The sequence below is a fragment of the Phoenix dactylifera genome, chromosome 9 (genome assembly GCF_009389715.1).
Source record: "Phoenix dactylifera cultivar Barhee BC4 chromosome 9, palm_55x_up_171113_PBpolish2nd_filt_p, whole genome shotgun sequence".
Classification (NCBI taxonomy): Eukaryota; Viridiplantae; Streptophyta; class Magnoliopsida; order Arecales; family Arecaceae; genus Phoenix; species Phoenix dactylifera.
This window is the reverse complement of record NC_052400.1, coordinates 4,415,035-4,437,170: the sequence shown is the minus strand read 5'-3', so window position 1 is coordinate 4,437,170 and position 22,136 is coordinate 4,415,035. Positions and strand designations below refer to the sequence as shown.

At 39.8% G+C, this 22,136-nt stretch overlaps 1 protein-coding gene across 2 annotated transcripts; it reads right to left on the bottom strand.

Moving 5' to 3' along the window:
* Positions 1-9,070: 9,070 nt before the first annotated feature.
* Positions 9,071-21,169, bottom strand: LOC103696291 (histone-lysine N-methyltransferase ASHR2). Of its 2 annotated transcripts, none has more exons than XR_005513244.1 (2): positions 19,800-21,169; positions 9,071-9,455 (listed from the first exon to the last, which is right to left on the bottom strand). XR_005513244.1 is itself a non-coding variant. In XM_008777858.3 (2 exons), exon 1 carries the CDS (start codon positions 21,087-21,089, stop codon positions 19,851-19,853), a length of 1,239 nt encoding a protein of 412 aa, XP_008776080.2. In that variant the 5' UTR covers positions 21,090-21,165; the 3' UTR covers positions 9,071-9,455; positions 19,829-19,850. The 2 variants fall into 2 exon arrangements, 1 of the variants encoding a protein (XP_008776080.2); XM_008777858.3 differs by having other exon boundaries at positions 19,829-21,165.
* Positions 21,170-22,136: the final 967 nt, after the last annotated feature.

Below are 22,136 nucleotides of genomic sequence, written 5' to 3'. Positions count from 1 at the left end.
AGCCCGCGTCACATGTGATGTGCAGTTGAAGACTGTATTCGACTGGTACCAGAGTCAAAATATCTAAAATATCAAGCATGTTTTAGGTTAAAATGTTTAACCCGTTCTTTCCGCATAAAATTTTTTGAAATTCATGCTTAGCCCTCTGCACGCACACTTACACCTCCATGTATTGTTGCTTGTTAAATGAGTCCACCTTGTGAGACCGCAAGCAGACCTCTAATGCGATTACAGCTTCTGAGCCGATGCAAGGTCGAAGGACATTTCTCCTGTCAGGGCTCGATGTATGGTTCGATATGGCCAAAGGATGTTGTATAGCTAATCTACTTTTAGTCCCTTTGCTCAATCTATCCTCATCTTCAAGCCCTCTAGGATGGTTCTGTTGGTTACTTCAGCTTCTCCATTAGTCTGTATGTGCCCAATTGAAGTCAGTGGATAGTCAATTTGAAGCTCTGGAGTGAACTCCTTGAAGCTAACATTGTCAATCTGACTCCCATTATCAGTGATGATTACCCAAGGAAGCTCGAATTAGAAAATAATGGCCTTGTAGACGAAGTCTCAAGCATTGTTCTCAATGATCCGGGCAAATGGCTCCGACTCTACCTACTTGGTAAAGTAGTCGATGGCCACTATGAGGAACCTTCTTTACTCAATTATTGGTGGGAAAAGCCTGAGAAAGCCTATCCCCTATTGTGTGAAAGGCCAGGGGCATTGATCGACAGCTGCTAGATGTTCACATGTCGCTGACACTAATCACACCTCTTCACAAAGTTAGCGACATCCTTTTAAATAGCTGGCTAGTGGAAGCATCGCCATAGGACCTTTTATGCTAAAGCCCTGCTCCCACATGATTGCCACAAATTCTCTCGTGAACTTTCTGAAGGGCCTAGTCCACTTCGGAAGTCAGAGGCACCTGAGGAGAGGTAGGGTGAATGAACTTCTGTAGATTGTACCCCATAGAAGGATGTAGCGAGCTACCTGACATTTGAGTCTCCATCTTCTCTTCGATCCTCCAGAAGTTTTCGGTCCTCGAGATAGTTGACCTGAGGGTCAATCCAACTTGGTTTGAGATCAGCTTGCATGATCAAACTAGATACTTCCTCTATGCTAGGCTTCTCAAGGACTTCTAGGTAGGTCATCTTCCTGAAATCTGCACATTCTGAGGTGGCGATCTTGGAGAGTAAATCAGCTCATGCATTTTCAGATCTTAGGATTTGCTGTACCTTGAATTTATCAAAAGATGAGAAAATATGATGCGAGACTTTTTGGAGGTACTTGGCCATCATGGGTCCCTTTGCCTCGAAGTCTCGATGGATGTGCCTGACAACTAATTGGGAGTCACTGAAGGCCTTTAAATGTCGAACTCTAAGCTCTCTCACAAGCTTGAGGCTAGTAATCAGGGCCTAGTATTCGGCTTCATTATTGGAAGCTTTGAGGCCAAAGCATAGGGCATACTCTAGCACAACTCTATCTGGGCTGGTGAGGATCGGCCCAGCTCCATTCCCATTCTAGCTAGAAGTTTTGTTGACATACAGTATCCAAACATCCTCCAACTCATGTTATTCTTGAGATTTTTCCACACTTGCTTCCTTAAGAATGGTGCATTCCATGAGGAAATCCACCAGCTTTGGGCCTTGATAGCTGGTTGGGGACAAAAAATAGATGTCAAATTCTCCAAGCTCAACGCCTACTTAGTCAACTTGCCTAACACATCCAACTTTTATAGAATTTATCACATGGGCAAGTCGGTCGGCACTATGATGGAGTATGCCTGACAATATTTCAAAGTCTCCAGGATGAGATGACGAGAGGATAAGCCACCTTCTCAAGTTTTGAATATCTTATCTCTACATCATGGAGGACTCGGCTTGTGTAATATATGGGCTTTTGCACACACTCCTTCCAAAAAATGAGAACTAAGTCGCAGCAAAAGGGGACCCCACGACGTAAAGATAGAGCATGTCTCGTGAGCTCGGCTTGGTAAGGAGGGATGGCGAACTAAGGTACCGCTTGAGTCGGTCAAATGCGACTTGGCGCTCCTCGGACCATCGAAATTTTTTGATCTACCTCAGCATTTTGAAGAAAGGCAAGCATTTCTTGACTGATCTTGCCACAACCTACTCAGTGCCGTAATTCGACCATCAAGCGTCGAACCTCCTTCTGGGGGGGCGGGGGGGTCGTTTCCATCACTATATAGATCTTTTTCGGATTGGCTTCAATCCAACATTAAGTAACCATGAACTTGAGGAACTTTCCCATGGTGACTCTAAAGGTGCACTTGCTTAGGTTGAGCTTCATGTTGTATTTTCTCAAAATAGCAAATGCTTCCATGTCATCAATATAGACCTCCATATTGCAACTGATCTAGTCTTTAAAGATCTTGTTGACCAAGCATTGGTATGTGGCCTTGACGTTCTTTGGTCCAAACGGAATGCCTTGTAGCAGTATTGCCCTTTATCGAGTGATGAAGGAGGTTTTTTTCTTCATCCTTGGGTGCCATCTAAATTTGTTTGTAGCTCAAGAATGCGTCCATGATGCTTAGCATCCAGTGCCCCGACATTGCATCCACAAGCTGGTGGACCCTTGGCAGCAGGAAGTTATCCTTGGGATAGGCTTTATTAAGGTCGGTGAAGTCAATGCACACCAGCCACTTCCCATTAGCCTTCTTCACAAGGATGATGTTTGCTATCCAGTCAGGGTAGGAGACTTCTTAGATGAAGCTAGCTACAAGGAGCTTGTCCATCCCCTTATCAATAACATATTGTCTCTCGAGGGCAAAGCTCCTCTTCTTCTACTGAGCTAGCCTATGTGTCAGGTCCACGCTCAACCTGTGAACAATCACATCAAAGCCTATACTTGTCATATTGAAGATGTCAGCATTGGTCTGGAGAAAATCCACCAGCTGAGCTTTGGTAGCCTCATTGAGGTTGGCTCTGATCTGCACTATCCTACTTGGGTTCGCTTCGCTGAGGGAAACTTCGAGGAGTTCCTCCGTTGGTTTCCTCCGCTTCTACTTCTGCTCACCCTGAGTATTGAATCCTTCAATGTGTAGCACTTTCATAGGATTCTTCTCTTGTAAAGTCACAAAATAGCACTGACGAGTCAAGGCTTGGTCGCCTCTGATTTCTTGTACACCATGTCCAATCGAGAACCTTATGAGTAAATGATAGGTGGCACTACAACGTGAAGGGTCTTCAACCCGAGTCAGCCTAGAATATGTTTTACATTATAATTAGTGACAGTTAAGGAAACTACAATAACATCATCATGCGAAGTATGCATAACCTGCATGTCAGCATCCGAGAAGAAAACACTTAACCCGTCCTCTACCTCTTCAAATATGAGCCTCCTGCTTGGGCAGAGCATGCGTAGCTCCTTCATGTGGATGACCTCATTCTACCTGCTGCTGGACCTTCTAAGATAGTGTTGATGCCTATCGTAGGTTGGTTGTCGATTTGCTGCTCAAAAGCAGGCAGCTCCGGCCTAGTGTTTTTCGGATCTTGCAGGTGGTTGATGAAATGACTAAGGTACCCTTGTTGGATGAGGGTCTTGATCTCATTCTTGAGCTACTAGTAGTCTTTGGTGTCATGACCGAAGTTCTGATGGAATTTATAAAATTTTCCTTTGTCATTCTTGGCAGCTTCCTTCATTTTCGACCCATTTCATGTAGCCTTGATTCTCGATCTCTATTAAGATCTACTTTTGAAGAGTAGTAAGAGGCCTATACCTCTCGAACTATCCAGTTGGACTCTTCGATTGGTGGAAACTTTGGTTACCCATCCTTGGCTTCTTTCTAGGCTCATACTTGTCCTTCCAAGCCCGTTTAGTCTTTTTTTGCCGATCTTGTTCTCGGCTAACGCTCGCCGAGCAGTCATGGCTTGTTCTACATTTATATGCTTCTCAACTCAGCCGAGAAACTCTAAATATCTTTTCGAGAATCTCTTCTCAAGCGAGAAGAGGAACCGAGAGGTTTGTAGTCCGCATTTCAATGAGGACACCATGATCGAGTGATCATGGTCGCACACTTTTAAGGGTGCCGCATTAAAGCGATTCCACACTGATCTCCAGAACTACAGTAGACTTGAAAGATGCGGCCCTATCTATCTTTATGGAGCATCTCACTCTATCATCACATCAAAGAGAAGCAGGCCTAGGCTTGTGAACCAGAGGAACCATCCAGGAGCTACAAGGAAAGTGATTAGTTAAAAATGATTGAAACCATGTAGTGAAAAAAAAAAGAGATTCAATTTGGTTAGAAAGAATACGAGTACCTTTGCCCTTGATGGGGACTTGAATCTTCCTTGTAGATGTTGGAAACTTACTGTTGGTCAGCTATAAACCAAAAGGAGTATCAGGTGCTGGATCAAGAGGGAGGAGGTAGAAATCTCAAACCAAATGTTGGTTATTTGAGCATCCCACCAACCTATAAACTCTTTGATCATGCCAGGTTGAAGGTCAAGAGGAACAAAATGATAGTCCAAGCAAAGTATTCATATAAGAAGTCCATCAATACAATCCGATGTAACTCAAAGATAGGTAGCTGATTAGCAAGCGAGGTATTCAGAGTATAAAGGGGAAGACACGAGATGCCTTGGCCAAATTAGTGAGCAAATAAATTGAGATAGTAATTCTTAATACACCATTTATTATTGACTGATCTATCAACAATGGAGCCAACATGGAGAACTCTAGGAACTAAAAAGTCTCTCCATAAAAAAGCCCACAACTTTGGTCCCTACTAGAGACATATCAACCTTTAGGAATACGAGTCAGACAAGCTTCAGAGAATGGAAGAAAGCAAACTGGAGGCTATGCCTCTACGAGGAGGGTCGTCATTGAAGAACCATAAGTACTTTGAGAAGGAATGGACCTTCTAAGTAAACATATTTATGGTTGATAGGAACAAGGTTAGTCTCATCATTCACAGATGAACAAATCATCGGGAAGTAAGCATATAGCCAGATCTGGAGCATCCAAAGAGGACCTCCACATCCTCGATGCCCAAAAGTGATTTCTCTAAACTCTGGTTGAGATAGTCTAGAATAAGACAAGCATGAGCTATGAGATAGTCTTTAGCAAGGACCGTGACCAATCTAAGGTGTGCCTTGACCATTTAAACTGGCTAGAAGCAAAGTAGGTATCTACAGACCCAACTCGAAAGAAGGTAATGAACTCTTGATGTGATATCGGCCCACAGATGGTGATAAGTCTGCATATAGAAATTATAACAGATAGTCTTGCTTAGAGATAGGTCAAATCATCATTTGGGATGTCTAGAAGGATGGGGCTGATCATGCTATGGTTGAGATGAAAAGTATTGGTCAAGAAGACTACAAATACATATTAGCAAAGAGCAAAGATCAACTAGCCACAAGAAGAGAATGAGAAAAGGCCATGATATCATAAAGACTATTTTTGTCCAAACAAATGACTTCTCCGAGATAAACAGTCGAGCCACTAGTTCTAGAGATTACATCGAAGGGGCTATGGTCAGTGATAGTTGGGGGTTCTTCCACATTAAGGTCTTAAACCTCTACCTTTCTTAAAGGAAAGTATCTTTGGGGTGGGCAAAGGCTGAAGTGCTTTTGAATTAGTATCTGAGGAAATATTGACTGTAGAACCCTAGAACGCTCTAGCTCTTTCTATTCCTCATGGGCGAGAATATGGAGGGAAGTAGGATCTTACCTCATCTTGGTACAGAAGATGAAAGAGATTGAAGAAGGCAAAGGGAGCAAGAACTACAAAGGGCAATGGTGAAAGATAAGCCCCTAGGTTCAAAGGATGATGGTGAAAGATAAACCCCTAGGCTCCTTAAAAAGACTTTTCCATCATACATCGTCGTGTCCTAAAAGGATTCTAATTGATTGCGGTCTTACAAGATGCGATCTAATCAGAGGGAAGAGTCATCTCATCAAGTCACATAGACAATCCTCAGAAGGAAGGAATACATATTGACTAGAGTCATAATCGTAGAATATCCCTAGAAGTGCAGGAATTCCGAAAGGCACAAGGGTTTCAAACTTCTGAGCGTCTTACTTATTGCAGTGGATATTGTAATCCCATCACCCTCCTAATCGACGGCTGACAAGATATGGGAGGCATTATTTCTACCACATCCTAATGTCTGGGGATCACAATACATGTGGTGGCTATAAGGGCTCATTCTTGGATGGAAAAATATCATGAAAAAGTTGGTCAACTTTTCTATTGACCAACTTACCAATATCGTCATCCTTCACTAGGTGGACAAGCTATTTTTTCACGTGTAGTATTTATCCATAAAATGGAAGAAAAGTCTTACCCACCTAGGGTAAGTTATTGTCCCACCAGCAGGTAAAATGACCTTTCTATTTTATTCCTAAAATACCGCTAACCCTATAATAATAATGAAATAAAATAATTTATCATATTATTATATTATATAAAATAAGAGACATTATATATTATATAATAATATATTATATTATTATATATAATAATAGATCTTGGCCATCTACCCGTGAAAGTAGTAATGCAAAAGAACATGGGTAATAGATTCCAGAGCTATTTTCCGATGCATAAAAGAATATGAGTAAATTATTTTTTAATCTAAGTATTGCTAGAAAATACTTGTCGAAAAAATTACAGATTTTTGTATAAGTTTTTTACTCTCCAAAAAATAGGCCGTAAAGTAGGATCACATGGGGCTCCCAAGCCATGAGCCAAGACCAAAAGCTTGTGTAGTCACCTGGATGGCTAGTAAAAGAAATATTTGATGGACCAAAGTGAAGAATTACTATATGGAAGTAGCAAACTGATCAGTTCAAAGGTACTTCCAAATGCAAAAGACCATGCTATATGCCAATTAAAGGAAGACGACCGAAGCAAGCTATCTGGGAGAAGCCAAATGGAGGCTAACAACAATACAGGGCCGATCAGGTACAATTATCAATCTACTAGGGTATGGTTTGGCTGTTTTGATGAACATAAGCAGTGAAAGGATAGCCAGCATTAGTTATCAAAACCACTAGAGGTGGAGGCCAAATATGAATTGTTAGTGAGAGTGGGCATTTATACATGGATTGTTTTCTAGTATAAGTAAATGAACTGTACTTTGAGAGGAGATCTTGGACGCATCAGTCAATCATATTTTATCTTTAATTATATTTGCATTAGCTTTACATAATCTTACTCTTAAATTACCACTAGGACTCTGCCTTAGGAGTAGCGGTAACGAAGATTTCTTCTATCATAGCTCCAAATACACCTATTACTATTCTATCCATAAACCATTGAATCGGTGGTATGATGGTAGCAAAAAGTTTTGAAGGTCGAGGCACTAGGATCCACGCTATTCGAATCATATTCCTTTCAATTATCCTCTTTCTAGCTATTTGAACAGCGGTGGGCACACTTGTCCATCTATCTACCCTTTGCTGTCAGACTTCTCAAGCAAACTTTCTGGAATGTCCATCCCTAAACGGGAAGAAAAGCTTTGCGCTAATGGATATAGGCATTGCATAAAATTTTAGATGTCAATATGTGTTTTGTACTTTCAGTCTATTTATTATGTTATATGCATATTCAATTATATATTCTTAAATTGTCTATTTGATGACAAATAAGGATATCAAAGTCCTAAATTAAATAAATCCAATAATTAAAATAATAATTGAAAACAATATAGATTGAAAACAAAAAAAATAAAAACAAAAAATAAAGGAGATAGTGACTACCATGCTGTACTGTTTGCCGGCATGGGTACTAAATCGATAGTGTACTATACTAGACCGATACATTATCCAGTACAGTTCGGCAAACATTGGTTCCTTGAATTGTGCACCTGAACTGTTGCAACTGCAGATGGTAAGGACTGAAGGATCATATACTTTAATAGTCTTAGCATGTTCTTGTGACAAGATATTCAACTCCAAGATCACTGTAATAGCTTGGTAAGATTATCTAAACCCTTTGAACATGTTTTAAGCATAGATTCATGAACAAAGATCTAAAATTTCACTGCTACATCTTTGATGTATCACCATGTCCATCAGTGATAGCTTCAAAATGGAAAACCCTGTTGTTCTTCCGTGTCAGGGATGGGATCACAAGCTTTCGAATGAAGAAACTTCATGCCCATCTAGAGTAGCAACAGCCTAGAAATACATGGGTCAATCCTTTTCTCTGCCTCGCGAAAAAGAGAAGGAATGGGAGCATTCGAACTTCTCTTTTTGAGGTTTTCAGCAGTGAGTATTTTGTTATGAAAACCAAGCCAAACGAAAATCTTAACTTTCTCCAGGATGGTGAGCTTCCAGAGCACCTCAAACGAATTTGATCGGCATCCATCATCTACCGGGAACTTGCAAGCACTATTCACAGTGGAATTGTACTTTGGACCTACACAGCACATTGTCATCCGACTGAGTTAGGCTTACACTGTGGAGTGGTGCAGAAAGTCTGGTGACCTTAGTGATGTTGCTTTGCCGAAAGGTCGAGAGAAAGTATCAGTTACCGCGATCTAGTAAGTTAGCCACCGAGTCAACAGGGTGGAGAGAGTTATCAAAGAGGCTGGGGATGGACTGGATTCGAGGTTCCTGATTCAGCAGTCATTCCAAAAAGAGGTGGAAGGCTTCACACAAATCTCTACATATAGAATTTGGAAGTCCGAGTCCCGCAAACAAGGTTGGATCTACAGCTTTGCATGCAATAGTTGGGTAATAATCATAAGCGGACCTGGGACAAACAGTGTAACTAATTATTTTATTCTGAAATCGCGATTGTAAAAGATGACATGGCTTCGTGTCTTCCATGTAGATGAGAAATTATACTATACACCAGGTGCACCACATCAGCGGGGCACTACACCAATCAGAGTTCTAGTTCATGTGGATCCTATTCATCATGCATTGGGGCCTCCCAACCTGATCTCGGATTGTTTCTGTGGTGCACTGTTGACGGTGAATTGTGGCCAGCCAGGACGGTCTGAGAATTCCTAAAGATGAAATAAACGCTAAAGACCCCAAACCAGATGGTATTATGGCCATCACCTGAATACTTCTCATCAGAGAAGAACAAGAAACATCACACACAATGAGGTAAAACAGCTGTAGTGGTTTTTGACTCTGTATTATATGACTGCAGTATAACTATGATGTCGGATCTAGAGCCAGTACATCAAAACACAATGCTCATACTTTTGATGATGCACTCAAGAGAACCCAAAACGTTGTGAGAAACTTCCAAACGAGGTGCCATGGCGACCTCATCCCAAGCCTTCAATACAACAATATTTGCAAACCTGAAGAAGCTTTGCATCTCAGTCTTCCAGAATCCCAAATGCTTGCTGTCACAGGACTGGAATTTGTAACTCTGCCCTGGGTCCCTCCAAACCCTACTAACAGTGCTGCTACTCGAATCTCAAATGGAAGATCTAAAAGATCAGCTATTCTACCTCCTGCAGCATTTATGAGCTTGCCCTGAGCTCAAAGAACAAACATTCAAGAAAATGTCAGCACATAAAAAAGAGTAGCACAAATTCTGTGGCTAAAATTAGCATATTGAGTACTGAGGTAAGTGAGAGCTTCAATATCAGTAAGTGAGAACTTCAATATCAGCAATCTTGCCTAACAGTGATTTAGTAACCAATCAACAAAAAAAGGGAGGCTAAACTGTCGATGCAACCGAAAACGAACTTCAATTTTTTTGGGAAAAAATGGTATATGATCATTAACAAACTGAAAGTGTCCAGGCTATGGAACTATTAACCATATGAGATTATGGGGAGAAAAGCCTTAAGGATTTCAAGCAAATTGCTCTAGTTCATAATTTAAAATTGTTTTTTGAATAATTATTGAGTTGGAACCATGAAAAGCCATGCATGTGGAAATTAATGAAGTGGAAATTATTATAAGATTTCAGCATTGGCTCACAAATGGGATGAAGAGAAACTATTACCGATGATACTATACTACTAAAAGAAGATATATCATCTAGCAACCAAGTTGGAGAAGTTCTACAAGGTTAAAACAAAAACCATCTGGCGTATTCCCATTCTCTTGCCTGCAAAACTAGAATTTGCTAAAAGGACCCTATTATGAGGCCAAATTGCATGACATAGATAATAAATAATAGATACTATACTAAAAGAAGAGACAAAACTGATGATACTATACTACAAAAAGAAGATAGATTATCTAGCAACCAAAGTTGGAGGCAGTTCTACAAGGTTAAAACAAAAACCAACTGGCGTATTCCCATTCTCTTGCCTGCAAAACTAGAATTTGCAAAAAGGACCCTATTATGAGGCCAAAGTGCATGACATAGATAATAGATATTTCCCATTGGTAACACAAACCCTTATTGCCACATATTCACCAACAAAACATTTAGGTTGCCTAAGCTCGATTGGTTGACACCTCTCTCCGTCTGAGTGAGAGGTCTCAGGTTCAAACCTAAATGGTGGTGACAAAGCAATATAAGCTTAAAAGAAAACATTTAGGTTGCATTTGACATGACTGTCATTTTTCTATTTTTGTTTTTAACCTAAAAACTGAAACTATATTTTCCTGCTCCCTAATTTTTAAAAACATAAACATGTTTTGTATAGTCAATTGTTTTTTTTCTTTATTTTGAATATATGCAAATGACAAGAGTAACATCACTAAGGAACATGGTATCTGTTGACCCAAAGGTTTGATTTTGATGAATACAAAATATTTTTGATTATAAGCCTACTAATCGTGTGCTTTTGGAATACTTAAGGTTGGATGTAGGAGGCAAAAACAATCCCTAAAAAACTTGATTGGTTGGAGAAGTAATTAACTCAATTTGCCCAAGTTGGAGAAAAATTTACAAGTTTTGTTAAAGTTCTGGAGTAGAGGAGTTGACGCCAAGATAAGTGGAGCCGATCATTAAATGACCACAGGCTTAGGCATTAAGCCAAATCTTTGGACGGTTTCAGAAGTTGACCCAAGCATGCTGAAGAGGATTAGCATGTTTCCATGAGTCGACCCTAGCAACAGTCTCAGGGTGAAACAAAACGCAGTGAAAAACTGGTCTTCTACAAGTCGACCCAAGCAGCACAAGAGCTAACCCCTACCGATCATGAGTCGACCTTAGAATGATCTCGAGCGAAAGACAAAATGCAGTGAAAAACAGCCATTTCTTGAGTCGACCCAAGACTTTTACGAGTCGACCGCTCTACATTTGACAGCTCAAGCGGCTAGTTTTCATGCGAGTGCAGAATGGAAAATCACCCCTCCAATGACTCTTTTCGTCATCTCTTTTCCAACAATTCCTTGAGGTATACATGCATTCAAAACAAATCGGAGGATAGAAGAAAGAAAATATTAAGTGCTATTAAGTGATATTCAAGAGAGGGCCCCAAGCATACATCCGGATACTCTTGAGAGCAGTTAATTGAGCATTCAAAGTGAGGCAACCAAGCTTTAAAGAAGGGCTTCTACTGCATTCAGCTCGTGCTTCAACGGCTTTTCACTTTGCTCATTAAGGAGCTCTGTACTTACTATTTTATTGATTGTATTTTCTATTTTTGTGTGTAACAAGTTTCAAAAGGCTTGAAACTTGGGGGAAAGATTATCTAAACTTGTAATTAGATTGTAAAGGGTAACCAAGCCTAGGGAAGGCTGCGATTGGGTTGGTTTTGGTTGATTTCAATTGATTTCTAGAGAAAATCAATTGCATTTGATTATGAGCCCGTGAAAAACAATCGAGCTCTTGAAATAAATTATAGTGAAATTCTCATAAGGGGTATCTTGGGAAGTGTATGCAGATGCTGAGTTTGACACCGAACCACTATAAAACTTGGTATTTATTGTGTTTGTAATCTTTTCATCTGCTGCATTCATTCTTTAAAGTTTATATCTGCACATACTTGTCGTAGTTCACCTCACTTACACTTTAAAGGTTGTTTTTCCATTGCACATAATTATAAAATTTTTGAAAACCTAATTCACCACCCTTTTGGGTTGCATCGCTGGGCAACAGTATGTAACATTGGTATATACGAGTGCATATTGGCGCAGAGTACCAAACTATAAGTAGAACAAGAGGTATACTGAGTGTCAATATGCCGAACCAACCCCCATACTAGCATACCAATATTGTACCAAGATGGTACAAGTACGAGGTCCAATACTAAGATTGCAAACCTGGCAAATGGAAAATACATGCTAGCCTATCTAACAATACAAAGGTATAGCCGTTTATTTTAAAAACTAGGGATGGCAATGGGCTGAGTATAGGTCAGGTGGTCCATTACCCTTACCTGCTCTATACTTGCCTCAGGGCGATGAGGGGGGAGGGGGAAGGGATGGGTTGGACATATCGAGTCAGGTAAAGTTACAAAATCTATTTGTTTACATGCAAATCATTTTTTTTTTTTACCTCAGGAAGGTGATTTGTAAAGAGTTATGCATATCCAAGATAGGTTCGAGATGGATTTTACCATTATTCATACTACCTGGATCCACTGTGGGTCGAGTAAAATGCACCCGATTCAGGTCGAGTTGAGTACCCCAATGAGACAGTAAATTTCCACCCCTATTAAAAACATAAACTTTTTTAAATGATTGCATTGGCAATGACGCTGATAATGGTGGCAATAGCGGCAATAGTAGTAAAGGTGGTAGCGATGGCAATGGCATCATGATGGTGTTAGCATTGCAGCAATATTAGTGGTGATGGTGGTGGCAGCAAAGATGCCATAGTTGCAGCAATGATGGGGGTGGCGAAGGTGGCGACGATGATTACTATGGCAAATATGACGATGACGATGGTGGCAGTAAAAATGGTGAGAACAATGGTGGTTGCGGCAGTAATATTAGAGATAAAATAGAACTTGTTTCTCTTTTCAAAAAAATTAGAAAGCCACTTATTTCAAGCTTTCACTTTTTTCTAAGCCATATTAATTTTTTTTAAGCAAACAAAAATGAAAACTCCCCTACCAAACAAATATTTTATCTCAAGTTTCATGTTTTAGTTTGAAAAGCTAACATACAAAAACTACAATGGTACCAAAAAGGGCCTTAGGATGTCACTTGCGATGAGGAAAGAGGTACCAGAGGTAGTTTAATGCTAGGGTCCAGGTCATGGTGGTCTTATAATTTTAGAGCAAAAAGGTTATGCATAAAGAAGAAAATATGAGAACCATAAAGTTTGCTTTTGTTCCTGAATAACATTCAGTGAAACATGTTAACAAAAAAAATATATTTATTCAGGCATTTGTTCCCATTTAATCAAAAAAGCTATCCCCTCCACAATTTTAACCGAGCTAACAAGGAATAAGTACCAAAAAGATGCTCTTCGGGCCTATTTGGATGTGAAATAAGTACAAGAAAGGATATCTTTGCCAAACACCAAAAAAAGGCCCAGAAATAAGGTCTTATATCATGTGGGGGTATAAGTGGGCTCGCATGGTATACTCTATCCACCATTCTGATGGTATAGACTTATACCGTGGAATAGGCTTGCCCCTATTCCCTCCAATTACCATTTTGCCTTTATCCACTCTATAAATACATAAAGCAAGTAGAAGGGAAATTTCATCTTTGTGATAAAATCAGCAACATCTCGTAATTCAATGTACAAGAAATGCACCTTATTCTGTCCACTTATTACCTACACCTATTCCTCCAACCAAACACCAAAACACCCCTATTGCATTGAATAGGCCTATCCCGCTAACTAACAGCACAAGCTTCTAAAATTTATTCCACAATCAAACGCTTCCTCCATATTTTCTAGAATCCGTATTGCTGTTTTATACAGATGACAAAAAGTAGTTGGGTAGGTCAATTTTTCCAGTTCACACACATAGACACATACATAATATATATGCATGTATGTAAATACACACACATACAAATATATAAGAGAGAGAGAGAGGACTATGATAAGGTCGATAGGATTTGAAGCTAGATTTGCGTAGGTGAAATATGAAGATGGAGCCTTCCAAAAAGAAGATCTAACAAATGAATATGATATGCCACATCTAAACTACCTACAAACCAAAAATCATTTATTTTGTAGAACCATTGCTTGGAGTGTACACACATGCAAACATAAACATCCATACATACATATATATACATATATTACATGCATATACCTATAATATGTATGCATGAAAGTACGTATGTATGTATAATATCCTGTTTCATTTCCATATTAGAAGATGTTGATTGCAGATTTGCCCAATCAATCCTCACCCAACTCGAGCACATGTGCTAGAGACTCCAAGTTGAGCTTATTATTCTTAATCAGATCCTCATGTCAGCAACTCTAGGTAAGCCTTCATAAGACATGGTCAAGGTAACAGATTGATCAATTAGTGACAACCCGACCTTCCTATGCAACATCACAGCCTTTTCCTTGGGAGAGAGTGATCTCAAGAAAACAACCCACTTCCTTGAGAACCATCTCTACAGGCTTAAGAATCACTAGGTTCCATATCTCACAGATTGCTGCAATCAAAGTCCAGTCAACATAGTTACAAAGGATTAAAAGAGGCAATGTGATGTCACTGGCACTAATATCCTGATGTGGGGATCCCCCAGAGATCCTGGAGAATTCTTAAAATCTCTCATCCACTTTGCAAAGCTGAGAAGCCATGACCTAAAATGGAGAGAGAAGCAAAGAATGAACATCGCGCATGAGCCCAAGGGTCACAAGAAAGAAAAGAGAAAACTAAGATGGCGAGAGAACCCAATTGACATATAATTTCCTAAAATCAACATGATTTTCCATTGGACGCCTTGCACCTTGCATAATCTATTAGTTTCCAGCAGTTGTAACTGGGAATAATGTCCTTTTCTCATAATGACCTTTTTGCTACAATAATGCAAGTGGCACCTCACCAAAACTGTTTCTGATCACATATGATAATGCCATCTCAAGAATTTCTGAGGGTAGACATGAACAAGGAGGAGGGGAAGGCTTATATGCATTGACGGTAAGGGAGACCATTTTTATATGAGAAAATCGCCAAAGTCAGTAAAACCAAGAGGATTTTGATCCAACAAATCAGGCACATAAACCAGACATAGACATGCTGGATTAATCACACACAAACAAATGATGCATTTGATACAAAAAAAAAAAAGAGGAATAAAAGAGTAAATAAGCACATTGAACAAGAAATAAAGAAAACATGAAATATACTTTTCTAGGGCCTTTTGACAGTCTCATAGAAGTAGCAAATGCACGTAAGCATAAGATATGAGCAAAATCCTACAAGGTAATGCATAGTGCATGGCCATCAATGAGTACACAAGTTTCCAGATGATAGACTCTACTAGACTCTTGACTGGACAATGCCCACAAAAAAGCACTAATAAGATGACAGACTCCACTAGACTCTTGATTAAACATTGCTCAGGAATAAGCATTGATAAGCCTTTTTCCTGTTTTGGTTCTTTCCGTCTTTAGGCTCTGATTGTTGAAAACTACATGCATATGCATATAGGTCTGATTGTTGAAAACTACATGCATAAGCATATAGGAGGTCATGAAGAACTTAAATTCTTCATTTAATGCTTATGTTTCAAGAATCAAACATGGCATTCCTTTTAAAACATGCTTTAATTTCAAAGTATTCATTCTCAAAGAGCTTTGACAAGTCTAGATTTCAAAGTTTTGTAAGAACTGTCCCTGTTTGGCGGTTGCTAGTCAATAACTTCAATTGGCAGACACTTGTGATCCCAAGCTAAATTCAAGCAAGCTCCCTTAACAGCTGAAATTCCACAGCCAGGGGACCAAACATGAGAGAAAACTGACTTGCACCAAAGTTATTTTTTTCAATAATACTCTTCTCCCATTATTTATGTTGAGTAATTCCATAAAAGTCCATCAGAATTGGATATTAGAAATGCCTTTGCAAATGAACACCATTTGCAAGTATTATCTTCTTTTTTGATTGGCCCTCCATTTCGCAGCATGCAGTCAAGGAGGGAAGCAGGGTGTTTAGTTGGAGACAACCCACTTTGGAGCATTCTATAGGGCTACCTAGGTGTCATAAGAGCACAACATGCTTTCCATCCTTCTATGACCACAGAGAATTTTTTTAAGCTATCAGATTTTGCTCTCAATGTGCTCTATTTTTTTGTATTTCTTCAAAATCCAAGGTTCTCTTTATTGATGCATTTTCTATGTGTCTGATTAGGCAAAAAGGATTTTGTCCATGTGCCCAATTTTGAAATTCAAAATTCTTATTTATCAGATGTATGGTGTTTATGCTTCTGACTGAAAAGACGCATGCGGTTTATTTTTTTGATTTTTAACATGTCGCTATTAAAGATGATACAGCTTCATGCATAGATTTTATGTGTCCAAATAGTTGGACACATATTAGCACATGCATCCGATTGAAAATTTTTCCTTTTCAGCCCCAAAACAAGATAACTTAAACCTTCCTTTCTAGACTGCTCTTCCATCATTATCTTCCATTTTCCTCCTTTTGTCTGAGCTCTTATATTTCATATTTTCTAAAATCTTTCTATTCTTCTTCTTAAATGTTCCACTTTCACATGTCCACGCCTAACCTAGGGACACTCATCCATGATCCAGTATATACTATTGACCCAACTTTTCTCCCTAGAACCCACTCTTTTCCTCCATTCATAAATGGAGTATTACTTTTGCAAACTTTAGACATCCTTCACCAGGTTCAAGCTTCGTTTTCTCTATCTCACCTTCTCTCTTTTCTTTTTTTTCTCTTTTTAGTTGTAATTTCAATTAACTTAGACTTGCATTCTTCTTGTGCATTTAACGCATTGTTTCAACATTCCTGAATGATTAAGGGGTTTCAAAATTTTAGGCAGGAGGGGTGAGATCATAACCTATCTCCTTAACCGAATCCAATCTAGTGCATATCATTTTTCCCTTTGTATTCATTATTTAACTTGGATAAATCATACACTATGTCATATTGTAATCTTGCCTTTTTTTATATTATCTTATCATGAAGAACCGCTAAACTAAGCATGCTATGACCTAGTCAAGTAGAACCTATAGGAACACATATTTCTTGGAGTGAAATAATCGAACAAAGAGCACTTTTCACAAGCTCAAAATGGGTGGCCATCACAAACTTGTTCCACTTAGCAATGGCAAAATAATTGGCCTAAATGAATATCACATGGCAACCCTTCATCAAGGCAAGAAGCGAGGCATGTCTAGAATTTATATACTTAAATACATACATAAATACATGCATGCATTTATACATATGCATACATACATATAGCATATGTATGTGTACATGTATGTACATATGTATATAGATATGCACATATATACACAGAAACATACAAACAACACACACATATACACATGCACATATACGCATACGCGCGCACAGATATATATACATATATACATGTAGAGTTGTGTATCCATACACACATATATATCTATACATGCATACATGTACATATCATGTCTACATACATACATTTGTATATAAATGAGGTGGGTGCGTGTGTTTGTATGAGTTAATGTATGTATTATGTGTGCACATGTATGCATATTAATTGCATATATATGATTTATACCTTAAACTATATAAAAGTTGCTTAATTTCCCAATGTTTTCATTTTCAAAAATAAAAAAGGGGATTCAAAATAAAAATCTAAATCATTAAATATGATCTATAATTTCTAAATATCTATAAACAAAAATACATATGATTCCAAGGCCCCTTAAACTATATAAAAATTGCTTATAATTCCAACGTTTAAAATAAATTGTCTCATACCGCTTATATTTTTGTACCATTAAAACAAAGAGACTTCTAATTTGCTTTGCCTAAATACCCTAAAAAATTATTTATCTCTATGGAATATCTCATGGCATATTGCAGACCCATAACTCTTTAATTTTGACCATGACAATGCTAAAGTTTGGTAAAATCTGGTTACAAACTAATGCCTAACACTATTTGTAAGAAACTAAAACTAATCCTCAAGGTGTATTGACATGGCATGTTGTCTTTCATTGATACATCATCAAGTTCTAGTCAGTTGCTTCAATGCTTTTTTATATCATATCTACATAGAATTAGGTTTGTACAGTACAAACTTACTTTCAGTTCATCAAACTCATAGTGCATTATCCAATATCTTTCAACATGTCCTTAAGCATATAAACATACAATAAATCAACTCCAGATGCTCATATGCCTTTCTCAGAAAGGAGGGCACCTCGATGCTAGCTAGTAATTGTTAACAACACTCTTCCCACCTATCTGAAGTTTCGTGAATATGAATTTTTCCACTGAAAGGCACAGAAGCTTGTCAAAAAAACAAAAGTTATGTTTTATTCTAGTTCTTATAGCATGAATAGGCCGCTAGTCCTAAATACGTCCTCGTATTCCATCTCCAACTGAAATGTCCATGAAACACAGTAGTTGATACTAAGAATATCAAAATCCCACTCTGACTTTTCTTGGTAACAATATCTTTTTTTTGGACTGATTCACCAGATAGGACCCATCATGCTTTCTCTATACACTAGTACTTAAGGCAACTTTAGGACACCACCACTGTACTCTCATGTAACTGGTTCCTTCTAAATAACCACTAAGCAAATTTGTAACACAAGTATTTGCTGAACCAACTCATCAAGCGATGGTGCATCATTAAGCCCATGCAACCACATGAGCTATATTTATGGTTTGGAGATCTCCGTGTGCTCATGTTCACAATTTAGGAGTGCCCTTTGATGGCCCTCTTTTTTAATGTATCAGCATTACATCTGCATATCAACTTCTGATAGATAACTACATTAATCCTACGGGCAATACCATAGTTATATAACTACCCAAGGTTTCAAATACCAACAGAATTGGGTGGTACAAATGGCATTGTATAGTTCCGGCAGGTTTCTAGACCGGTATAATACGTATCAGTATGGAATGCAATCCCATACCATGTGTCAGGACTAGTAATGTACTGTTCCAGCAAAAACTGGTAGGAGACACAATACCGGTATTTGAAACCTTTTAATTGCCCAATTCCATGCACAAATTTTCGTTACGAAGATAATAGAAAACAAATTTTCCAAGATTTCAAACAATGTCTCCATATATTATAGTCTATGCCCAGTTACAACAATTCATGTTAATTTAAGCCCAAGGTTAATGCCATATCAGTGGAGGACACATCTCCAAGCTGTCATATACATCCTTGAGCCCAGCATATTATATGACTGAAATATAAGCTAGAAGCATGATATAGATGCTACATAGTGATGCATTTAAGCTTTGCTCATCTATTGGAATTAGGAGGGCCTCCTACTAAAGGCAACCATGATGAACACACTATAAAAGTAGGGCAGCCATGAATGATGCATTTATGGGCATAAAAAATTACTTCAGTTTTCATCTCAAAGAATCTTTTATAAGAATATAGAGTTTGTTGACTTTTAGTTCTCTCAAAACACTTGCAAAACATTTCTTTTGTGACAGGACTGAACATTCAACTATATCACTATTTTTATTTATTATCACTATATCACTTCTCATTACCTCATCATCTTATTCATAAGGAAATCTGAATTTCCTAATGCAGTATAATCATTTAATTAATTGACAATAATTTGAAATATAGGAATAAGGTCACTAAATTGTTACAAAAAATTGGACTAGGTACATTTAAAGTAATTCCATGAAAAGTTAATGAACAGTATAAAGGAAAAAAAAAAAGTCCACTCATAGATAGTATGCATTTGGAGATTGATACTAAAATTGATTCCAAAAAGTGGAAAAGTGAGAAATAATCAAGGACTGAGGTCAAGGCACTTACATACAGAAGGAAAGAGAGAAGTTGCGTACCTGCAAAAACTGGCAATCAAGTTCATTCATCGATCATACTACCATCACCATCTTCAGCAACATCTTCATTGATGTTATCTTCCATCCTCAACTGGCCACAGACATTGCACTCCATTACATTCGACAGTGTACCATGAGGCGATGGTGGCTGAGGGGCCAATGTTCCTCCACAGTTCTCCCTATCACACAGATACCTTACAAAGAAATAGGCATGAGGAAAATCCCCATCCCCATCTCCTCCTTCATTATTCTCTTCCTCCAAAGTCTCCATCCCTTCACCTCCCTCCTCCTCCTCCTCTTCCATGCTCTCCACTTCCTCATCATCCTTCCAATTCTTCTCCACCTGACACCTATCACACTCGCACTGGAACCCATAGTCCTCTGTCAGCCTCCTCTGCCTCTCAGCGTAGCTCCAATTAACAGGGAAATAACTCAAGCACACCTCCCTCCCCTCTGGGATGTCATGGATAGCTCTCACCACAATGTCAGTGTTCCGATCCCCATCACCATCGACATAATCGAACCTGCAAGCATTCGGAAGGCAGTCATGGTTGAAGAAGGAGGCATTAGGGTAGATCCCATAAGCCCTCACCCTCCTCTCCCCGGCGTCCTCCTCCCGGAACGGCTCCATCAGGCCAAAGGCGTTACTTTTATCCTTGGCGAGGAGCGCGGCGGTGAGCTCCGGCGAGAAGCCGGAGGGGAGGGGCCGGGGAAGGAGGGAGGCGACGAAGGGGTGGAGGGCGGCGGCCTCGGGGGCGTCTGGGAGGGCGCCCTCCAGAGAGAGGAGGCGGAGAAAGTCGGACGGGGAGGAGGCGGCGAGGTTGTAGGCGGCAAGGAGGAAGAGGGCGGGGGCGTGGAGGTCGACGGGGAGGGAGGGAAGGTGGAGGAGGGCGCGGCAGAGCCAGGAGGAATGGGAAGAGGTCACGGCGAGGGAGAGACAGCGGCGGGAGCAGAAGAGAGAGAGGGAGGCACAGGAGGGGCACGGTAGGGGGCCTCCTCCGGTGGAGACGGAGGAGGAGGTCGCGACGGAGCGGAAGGAACGGAAGCAGCGGGAGCAAAAGGGGAAGACGGCGGCGGAGGGGAGGGTAGCAGGGTAGAGAAGGAGGGGGGAGTCGGAGAGGAGGACCTCGCCGGGTTTAATGGGGCGGGTGGCGACGAGTGCCCGGCCGCGTCCGGGGAGATCGGCTACCTTCAACAAGGGTTCCGGCGGCGCCACCGAAGCCATGGGAGATTCCGTTATCCGATTGACGCCGCCTCTCATGCGAGACTCAGGCGGGACTTTTGCGGGACTGTCGCTGACTGAGGTGGTCCCGTTCGTTTCCCCTGTACCTGTGAAACAAGGAAAGCAACCAATTGTATTTAGGGCAGCAAAAGGGTCGGATTAACCCATCATCCGATCCGGTCCCCATCCAACTAAATTCGATCGATATTTGAACATTCATGTATTGGATCAGATTCAAAAATTATACCAGATTTAAATCTTCGATCAGATCAATATCTTATATATTTCTTTTGGGTAGAAATATCTTATATTTTCAACCTGCCTCGCATGTATATCACTGGGTCTAATTTTGATAAACAAAAAATGGCCAAACTTAGACCCAAACTTGATCCGACCCAATCAAGAACCCAAATCATATAGACCTTATTTTTTTTTTTTGCTTAGAAAAAAGGGGAAGGAGGGGAGAAAGGGACAAGCCCACCTCCATGTAGCAGCCCCTACTGGGCTCCCACCCCACCAGGAGAATGTTCGATGCGGGCAGAAATTACCGTGTGTTGGGCACCCCGGCCAGTTTTACTCATATCATCCCCACCCATGGGCTCGGCTCGGTTACCCCTCTGGGCTCCAGCACGAATACCACGTGGAGTACGTCACACCTGGCACCACCAAAGCTACCAGTAGAGCGGTATGCCCTTCTAGACCCCGTGTCCGAGCAGGGAGCATCCGGTCTCCACAATTTAATCGACGCCCGTACATTTCGAACTCAGAACTACTTGGTTGAAAGTAAGGCCACGCTTCCACTGGGCTACCACCTCAGTGGTATATAGACCTCATCTTTCACTCCAAGGGCTTGTTTCAATCACGACGAAAATATAGTTAAAGAAAAATTAAAAAAATGCCTCATTTTTTATTGAAATTTAAAAGAAAGAGAATATAGTTTTTTCATGAGAATAAGATTTTCATATTATATAAAAAAAACCACGTAGGATATCGGAAAGTTACTTTTCTATGAGCTGAAAAATAGTGTAATTTTTTTTTACAAATGCGTCATTAAGCTTTTAGATCAAATGGATAATATTTTTTTCT